The 9,330-nt window shown below is 53.9% G+C and overlaps 1 protein-coding gene across 1 annotated transcript in view; it reads left to right on the forward strand.

The window, feature by feature from the left end:
* Nucleotides 1-2,679, forward strand: part of LAT (linker for activation of T cells) — a 3,737-nt gene extending 1,058 nt beyond the window's left edge. Inside the window, exons 5-10 of the mRNA XM_007452817.1 lie at nt 54-118; nt 211-388; nt 460-554; nt 2,188-2,250; nt 2,452-2,514; nt 2,612-2,679. Of these exons, the coding sequence (XP_007452879.1) occupies nt 54-118; nt 211-388; nt 460-554; nt 2,188-2,250; nt 2,452-2,514; nt 2,612-2,679 (532 nt within the window). The remainder of the gene's footprint in view (nt 1-53; nt 119-210; nt 389-459; nt 555-2,187; nt 2,251-2,451; nt 2,515-2,611) is intronic.
* The last annotated feature ends 6,651 nt before the right edge of the window (nt 2,680-9,330 follow it).

The raw sequence follows: 9,330 nt of genomic DNA on the forward strand, positions 1-9,330 counted from the left end.
CTCTCTTGCCCCAGAGCCCCACCCCAGCCTGCCCTCTGACCTTTGATTCCCAGGAGATCCCCACAGCCCCCCGGAGGCTCCCCCCGCATGCCGTCTTCCCAGCAGGACTCAGATGGTGGTAAGCGTGGAGCCGGGCCCGTGGGACTGGGGCCGGGCAGAGGACAGGCCCCTCTGAGCTAGCTCAGTTTCCCTCTCCTGCTCTCTCTGCAGCCAACAGTGTGGCCAGCTATGAGAACGAGGGTGCGTCAGGGACCCCGGCGGCCCTGGTTGGGAGGAGGCTGGGGCCTGTCCTGGGCTCTGCTGACCCTGTGTCGTTACCCACCCCAGAGGCAGTCTGTGAGGATGCGGACGAAGATGAGGATGAGGAAGACTATCCCGAGGGCTACTTGTGAGTGGCCAGGTGGGAGGTGGGAGCTGAGGCTGGGGCTCCTTGCTCACCTGCTCCTTGGCTTCCCTCAGGATCGTGCTTCCTGACAACGTCCCGGCCACTGGCGCCACCGTCCCACCAGCTCCTGCGTCCAGCAACCCTGGCCTCCGAGATAGCGCCTTCTCCAGTGAGTCAGCCATCTGACCACTCCCCGCCCCTCTGTGCTGCGGCCCCTCGGCTCTTCCCTCTCCTCCTGGATGTTTGCTCCCCCTCCATTTTCTCTCTTCTCTCTTTCTAGCACTTCTGTCCTTCAGATCGGGGGACTTCCGGCTCCGATCGTCTGATTTCCTTACCTTTTCTCTTCTCTTCCCTCCTTGTCTTTTGCTTTTATTGTCTGCAAGATTTCCTTGACTTTATTCTTCTTTTGAGTCTGTGCTTTCATTTTGTCTTTCTTGTCCAAAAGCCCTTTCTTCATCTCTGAATGTTCCTTTTTCGTAGTCTCCTATCTTGTTTCACAAAGGCAATATCATCTCGTAAATCTCTAAGGATATCGATTATAGGTCGTCTTTTTTGGGTTTCTTTGGGAAGTTTTCTTCTGCTTCCTGTGTTGTTTCATTTTCCTTTGGGCTGCTTTTCTCTCTTCGTTTTGGTTCCATCCTGCCTGTTGGAGGCTTTTCTAAGTGTCTTGGGATCATCAGTGTTCCGTTCCTCTCCTTCCTCTCTATACTTGCTCTGGGTCTTGACTTCCACACCCTGGCTTCATGTGCCATCCTGATTCTCAACTCACGGCCTCTCTCTTGAGCCCCAGACCATCTGTCCAAGTGCTTATTTTCATTCATTCATTCACTCATTCAGTCATCCATCATATTTACTGGGTGCCCCTGATATAATCACGTCTAATGAGGTAGAGTTGTGATTAAAACAGCTAACATTATTGAGGGCCTACCACATGCCCTACTAAGAGTTTTATGTGTATTAACTTACTAATATTAAACGTCGCAATTCCCAGGGGCTTTTGAGCCTGTCCCTTCCCCTCCTGCCCCACACTTGTCCCATCTGTACAATGATTTGTTTATTTAACAGAAACTTGGCAGCACTTACTGTATGACAGGCCTTATTTTAATTCACCGTTTTCACAACACTCCTGTGCGGTGGGTACCGTTCCTCACCCTATTTTACAGATGAGAAAACTGAGGCCCAGAGCGGTTAGGTAGCTTGCCTGAGGTTGCACAGTTAGTTAATGCTGGAGCTGGACTTGAACCTGGGCAGTCTGACTCCAAAGCCTGCCTTGTCCACATCCTCAGGGAGAAATAAGTCAACACATGAAAGAATAAGATGTCGTCGATGGCGCTAGGCGCTAGGAAGGGACAAGGACAGGAGAGGGGGGTCAGGGCAGGCCTGGCTGAGGAGGAGGGGCTGGCGGGGCTGATGACGCCTCTGACTCGGCCCAGCCGGCCCGCGTGTTGTTTCCTTCCGCACACGTGTCGCCCAGCCCCACCACCCCGAGCCGCTCCCCGTCCCTGCTCCCCCGCCTGGGGGACACGCTGGGGCCTGCTGTCTCTCCTCCCACAATTCCGTTTCCCCTAATCAATTCTGGTCAAGTTGTCCTACTTCTCTCCATCGCCACCCGCGTGGCAGGTCCGGACCACCCTCCCTGCCTCCCTCTGGGGCTGACAGTGGGGATGGTCTCTGGGAGTCTGCGTGTAGGAGCCTCGGGCTGGTTATGTCGAAAGTCTTTGGGGGCTGCGGTTGGGAGCCTCTGGGTGTCTGCCTCAGGGGGTCTGGGTAACAGTGCGTGGGCGCCAATGCTTTTCCTGCAGTGGAGTCGGGGGAAGATTACGTGAATGTCCCTGAGAGTGAGGAAAGCGCGGATGCATCTCTGGGTGAGTGGCTGGGGTCTGCCTTCCCTCCTCTCTCTCGCGCCCCCCCACCCTATCCTCACTCTCATTCCGGCCTTGAGGGTGCCCACCGCCCCCTCTCTGGCTCCCTCACCCTCTGCCTGGGTGTCCTCCTCCTCTCTCACCCTCAGTGTGGCCTGCCCCCCTTTCGGTATGGCCGTCCCTCCTTCTGACCTGTCCCCACAGATGGGAGCCGGGAGTACGTGAACGTGTCCCAGGAGCTGCCGCCCGTGGCGAGGACCAAGCCTGGTGTGTGTCGGGGGAGGTAGGGAAGACGCTGGGGGAGCTGCCTTGGAGGAGGGCGGGATGGCCTGTCAGCTGAAGACCAGCTTCCCTTCCCTCGCAGCCAGCCGGAGTTCCCAGGAAGTGGAGGGTGAGGAAGCTCCAGACTACGAGAATCTCCAGATCCACTGAGGGCCCGGTGAGAGGCCCGCCCGGCCCGGCCCTGCCCTGGACCTGCGGGCCCTCCCCGCCCTCTCCTCTCTGAGTCTGGGGCCCCTGTGGCCGCCAGCGACCTCCTGACCTTGTACCCCTCCCTCTGTCCCTGTCCTGCTGTGTTTCAGTGGGAGGCCGTGTGGGGTCTGGAGCCAGCCTTGGCTGGGAGTGCTGAGCTGGGCAGCCGGCAGCGGCTCTGTGGGACCCCACTCGGCACCCCGCCCCGCCTCCAGCCTGACGACAGCCTGAGAACTTTCCCCCTAACTTATTGTCACTTCGGGGTCCCGTCTGTGTGGCCCCAGTACTCTGCACCTTCTGACGCAGCCTGAGAACAAGCCACCCTGGCCCCAGCCCTGCTCTGTAACAGAATAAAGGCTGCTGTGGTCCGTAGTGCTCTTAGCTTTGGGGGGCCCAGTGGGTCGGAGTCAGGGTGAGGGTGGGCTGTGTCCGAGGTCCTGAGTGTGTGTGTGTGTGTGTGTGTGTGTGTGTGTGTGTCTGTGTGTCTGTGTGTCTGTGTGTGTGTGTTTATGGGTCTCCATCCTCTCAGACCCTCTGTGCTCCCGAGGGTCCTGACCAGGTATGTGTGAGTGACTGAACGAAGCCTGGGACACGTCACCTTCTGAGTGAGGCAGTTCTGAGCCCAGCTGGCACTCCTGGGGCTCAGGTGCATCACCTCATGAGATAGTCCTTGGAAGTGGCAGACGACAGCCGAGGTGATGGGAGAACAGGGCGTGGGGAAGCGCTGGGTGGGCGTCTAGAGCAAGACCCTTCCCCACTGGCCCCTGGTTTCTCCATCTTTAAAACAAGGGGGTGGACTTGATGGCCTCAAAGGGCTTGCTTTTTTAAAAATAAATAAATAATTAATTAATTTTTGGCCACATTGAGCCTTTGTTGCTGCTCACGGGCTTTCTCTAGTTGCAGCGAGCGGGGGCTACTCATTGCAGTGGCTTCTCATTGAGGAGCATGGGCTCTAGAGCATAGGCTCAGTAGTTGTGGCACACGGGCCCGGTTGCTCCATGGCATGTGGGATCCTTCCGGACCAGGGCTTGAACTTGTGTCCCCTGCATTGGCAGGCAGATTTTTAACCACTGTGCCACCAGGGAAGTCCCTCAAATGGCTTTCTTAATTCTTACTTTTTATGGTTCTTAATAAAACAGAACTTTAAAAATTGTCTAAGCAACTGAAAAAGTTAACGGGCAGCACAGTCCTCTTCAGACTTGACTTAGAGATGACTTACCTGGGGGTTTTGCGAAAATGCAGATTCTGATTCAGTCCATCTGGGATGTAGCCTGAGACTCTGCATTCCTAACGAGCTCCCAAGTGGTTCTACTGCTGCTGCTCCAAGACCCCCCCTCTGAGTAGGAGGGTCTGGTGGATACCCTGGTCATTGGGACTGACCCCTGTGCGGGCGTGTGACAACCTGGCCAGAGTGAGGCCCAGCGCTGGACATGGGCAGGAAGTGTCAGGAAAGAGAAGCTTTTTTTTTTTTTTTTGCGGTACGCGGGCCTCTCACTATTGTGGCCTCTCCCATTGCGGAGCACAGGCTCCGGACGTGCAGGCTCAGCGGCCATGGCTCACGGGCCCAGCCGCTCCGCGGCATGTGGGATCTTCCCGGACCGGGGCACGAACCCGTGTCCCCTGCCTCGGCAGGCGGACTCTCAACCACTGCGCCACCAGGGAAGCCCAGGAGAAGCTTTTTGTTCATGACAGTTGTGAAGCTGGGAGAAAGTGGTCCTGGAGCCCCCACCTGGAGAGCGTCCCAAGAATGAAGCCAGCATGGAAGAGACGAGGCCTGGAGGCAGGCAGGCCTGGCTTCCTGGCGGTGTCAGCATGCCTGGATCCAGTCACACCTGAAGCGAGACATCCCCTCAGACTTCTGGTTACTTGGGCCAATAAATGACCAATTTTCTTCAACCAGCTTGATTTGGGGTTTCTGTCACATACAACCAGAATAGTCCTGAGCGGGATACAAAGTTGTTGGCGTCCTCTGGCCTCCAAAGGTAATAGCAACAGCTCCTCTATGGAGCGCCTGCCACATTTCCGTGCTTATTTCATCATTGTCACGCCCCTGTTGTCAGTTACTGTGCATATCCCCATTTTGCAGGCGAGGAAACACAGGCTCAGAGAGGAAAAGTGATTTGCAGTGGCAAATCTGGGCTGAGATCTGGGCCTGTTAGCCTCCAGAGTCATTGCCGCCAGCACCCTTGCTCTGGGTGTTGTATTAGGTGCCGCTGCGCCAGGCGGGGAGGTTGTGAGAGGCCTGTTGGAGAAGTGGGGGAGGGAGGTCTGGGGAGGGGTTTGGACAAGCTGGACATCAACAGGTGGCATGGTGTTTTGTTTTTTTTTTTTTTTTTTTTGGCCGATGTGCAGCACGTGGGATCTTAGTTCCCTGACCAGGGATCGAACCCACGCCCCCTGCAGTGGAAGCGTGGAGTCCTAACCGCTGGACCACCAGGGAAGTCCAGGTCATTTTATTTGGAGGAAATAGAAAAGGGCAGAGGCATCTTTATGCCTGGGCTGAGGGACAGAAACAGTTTACCAACAAGGTCATGTTGGTGCCACCACCCTGAGAATAACCTAGCGACATCAGTCAAGCTGAAGATGGTGTGTCCCTTTGCCTAGCATATCCCTGAGTATAAACCTGGACAAAGCAGCACATGGGCTAAGGGGTAGGTCCAGGGGGCTCAGGGAAAACTGTAATGGCTGACAGCGGGACACAGCTGACACCGTCACTGGGAGAGTGGACGGAGGGGCTGCAGTCCAGTGACACCGTGGAGACCCACCAGCAGAGAGAGATCAGTGGACTGGAGCAACATGTCACCTCCGATAAATATCACCAGCAGAAGGTGGAGTTAGAAAAGGAAAGCAAGTGTTTTATTTATATAAACCTAAAAACATGAAAAACCTGTACATGTTATCCAGGGATACACATATACACAAGGGTAGTAAGACAGGCAAAGGACGGAGTTCCCAGTCAGTCCAGTGGTTACGACTCCGTTCTTTCACGGCCATGGGCCAGGGGTTCCATCCCTGGTCAGGGAGCTAAGATCCCACAAGCCGTGAGGCGCGGCCAAAAAAAAAAAAAAGAAAAAGAAAAAGATAGGCAAAGGAATGAGGAATATCAAACTCTGGAGGGTGGCTACCATGGGCCAGAGGGGGAGGATACCTGGGAAGGAGTTCAGGAAGGGCCTCCATGATATGTGTAATGTCTTGTTCGTATTAAGCAGGGTTGGATGGATACAGAGGTGTATGATACGTGACTCTCTTAAGTGTTTGCATATCTGAATGACTTTGTAATAAGAAGAGAGGCCAAGACCTAAGGGGGCAGTGGATGGAGGCAGAAAAGTAGGGCAGCTTTAGGAAGCAGTAAACAGGAGGCTGAGAGGGGCCGGTCTGTCTGCGCCAAGTAGGTGAGTTGCATATGGCGCTCCAGGCTTTAGGAGCAACGTAGGCAAAGGCCCTGAGGTGGGATCAGTGAGGCGGCTCCTAGAGAGATCCACAGGAGAAATGGTGGGCTAGCTGAAGAAATGGTGGTGGCCGTGGAGCGAGGTGGTAGGATAGGGGATGTTTGGGAGGCAGAAGCAAAGGACGTGGTGATGGGTTGGCCGTGGGCCGTGAGGCTTGGGGAAGTCCAAGGTGACTCTGGGTCCTTGCCTTGGTGGATTGGGGGCAGGGTGTGCCCTGAGGCACGAAGCAGCTTCCCACTGGTGTTTCTTGGATCAGCAAGAGAATGTGGCTTTGCTTCCACCAGTGGATGAGCCAGGAGGGACAGGTAGTCAAGGCAATGAGGTCTACGGGGCTGGGCTGGGGTTCTTAGCATAGTGGGGCGGTCAGTAGGTAGAATCCCTGCAGATGAAAGCTGGGGAGCAGAAACAGATTTTTTCTTGAAGTCCGTTGTTGGAGGGAAGGTAGATTTAGTGATAAGTGAGAGAGAATGTTTTCTGGAAGTGCTGGGGAGACAATTGGGTGCTTGTAAAGGCCATCGGAAGGTAACAGCTATATTGATTTGGGGTCTCTCAGAAGCAGTCCTTGAGACAAGAGTCCCAGTGCAAATAGTTTATTTGGGAGGTGGTCCCAAACACACTGACAGGGGAGTGAGACAGGAAAGAGAAGGCAGCCAACAAAGGATGCATTATAGAGCCAGTTACCCATGTGGGCAACTGGGGCACAGCCCTGTCAGGGCAGTCTGGGGGCCTTCTGAAGTGGGTGGGTATGAGCCATCCCGCCTGGGGAGGGAGCTGGGGTATTTGTACAACCTCGTCCATTACTCACCAACTGAGGGTGGCTCCAGGGAAAGGGGGGCTGTTAATTCTCCAGAACTTCTGGCCTGCCACTCATGTGGGCACAGTGGGCACCAGTGGCCCCAGCAAGCCTGGAGCCGAGGAAGGCAGGTGCCGGCAGATGCGTGGGCCAGTGAGCCCTGAAATGGTGAGGAGGGCCACGGACAAGGCATTGACAGTGCCTGCTGCAAGAGCTCGGGTTGTTTGTGGTATTCAGTGCCATTTTTCCCGAAATGCACTGTGTGGCGCATGAGTCCGGAGAAAAGCTTCTCGTGGAAGCATTCCGCTTTCAGGAGAGTTTGGGAAAAGTGCATTCTCTAAATCCTCCTGGCCGAGTCAAGTGCACTTTGCTGAGTTCATGGCTCTGAGGGATCCTGTGAGAAAACTTTGTTTCTCTTTGCCTAATCTAGTATTCCCCAAATGTATTTGACTTTAGAACTTTTTTTAAAAAATAAATAAATTTATTTATTTTTGGCTGCGTTGGGTCTTTGTTGCGGTGCGCGGGCTTCTCATTGCGGTGGCTTCTCCCGTTGTGGAGCACGGGCTCCAGGCGCGTGGGCCTCAGTAGTTGTGGCTCGTGGGCTCAGTAGTTGTGGCGCACGGGCCTAGCCACTCCGCAGCATGTGGGATCTTCCGGGACCAGGGCTCGAACCCGTGTCTCCTGCACTGGCAGGCAGATTCCCAACCACTGCACCACCAGGGAAGCCCTGACTTTAGAACTTTAAAAAATGTTATTATTAGCATTTTGCTGGCCACCTTCTAACATCTATAGAGGACTTCTTTTGTTTTTCCTTGCCAGTATCCATGCCTTCTTCTTCCAATGACGCCACCTGGATTTGAAATGTCTGTGGCTCAGGCGGGACTTAGGAAGTCTTAGATGTGCATGTGACCCAGGATTGACCAATCATTATATCCCACCCCCCCTGACTACAGTCATTGGTTGATAGAAGGGCACATGACCCAATTTAGGCCAATGAGACACATTCCTGAGACTTTCAGCGGAACTAATAGGAAAGAGAAGCTCTTCGTCCACTGCGGTGTCAAGCCCGTAAGACAAAGGCCTGGAGCTTTTGCATGCTTCCACTTGGAGGGAGCCTGCCTGAGAATGAAGGCTCCAGAGAGGAAAGCAGAGTCAACAGAAATGGAAATAGAAAAACTGAGTCCTGATAGCTGTATAAGCACCCAGATCCAATGATCCAATATGCCTGAAGACATTACTCCCTGATGAGTCAATCTCATGAGGCCAATTGGTTAGGTCAATTTGAGCCAGGCTTTCTTCCACTTGCCACAAAAAGATTCCTAGTGGATAACCACGGCGCCTATCATTTCCACCAAATCCCAGCCACAATCAGGCCAACCCAGGCTGGTGATGAGCCCCTGGTGACCAATGTGTGAAACTCACCTTTTTCCTCACCCTCCACCTTTTCTAACTGCTCCTCAGAGATACCTGGGTGCACACTTTATGGCTGGTAACCCATCTGTCCTGGACACATGGGTCTGCCCTCCTACCTAATCCCCTCCCAGTGTCCCACTTTCCTCCTCAACACCCCCCTGCCCAGGGAAATCTTTCTGGTTTTTCCTTACTTTTGCTTTATTTACTTGGTATTGTTAGTCTTGGAGCTGATGAGCAATAATTCTAGAGAGGGGACTGAGTTTGGTGGCAAGGGCACTGGGGTGCAGGTGAGGAGGCTTAAGTTTCAGTCCCAACTCTGCCACTAGATTTCTGGACTTTGGGAACCTTTGAGGATGTTGAACTTAAGTTTTAAAACCTTCTCACTTTGAGGTCCCTAGCCCCAAAAGGTGTCCCTGGAAGTATAAGAATGGGATCCCTTGTTGCTGAGAAAGTAGTTGGAACTCAGGTATGGCTGGAGTCAGAGGCTTAAGTATCACTACCAACTTCTAATTTCTCCACTGATTCCATTTTCACAGCCTCTTCCTTGTGGTCATGTGATGGTTCTGGCAGCTGCAAGGACCATGTCCTTCCAGTTCCTATCCTGGGGCGTGGGGGGAGCAAAATGTCCCAGCACCACCAGCAAAAGCCCTAAACTTACTCTAATTGTCTTAGCTTGGGTCACAAGACTCCCCGAACCAATCACTGGCCAGGAGAATGCCATGTGCTGACTGACTTAGGCCTGGGTCATATGCTCCACTCTGAGGGAGTGGAAATGCGGAAGACACCCAGAGAAAATTAGGGGCTATTGCTGGTAGAAGGGAGGATGGCTGTTGGGATGCATTTATTCCACATTTATTGTGTGCCACACTCATGATTTCACTGAGTCTCACAACACTCTGGTCTACAAGGTATAAGAAGCCCCTTTTGTAGAGAAGGGAACAGGCTCAGGGAGGTTAA

This window comes from Lipotes vexillifer, unplaced genomic scaffold (genome assembly GCF_000442215.2).
Source record: "Lipotes vexillifer unplaced genomic scaffold, Lipotes_vexillifer_v1.1 scaffold426, whole genome shotgun sequence".
In the NCBI taxonomy this organism is placed as follows: domain Eukaryota; kingdom Metazoa; phylum Chordata; class Mammalia; order Artiodactyla; family Lipotidae; genus Lipotes; species Lipotes vexillifer.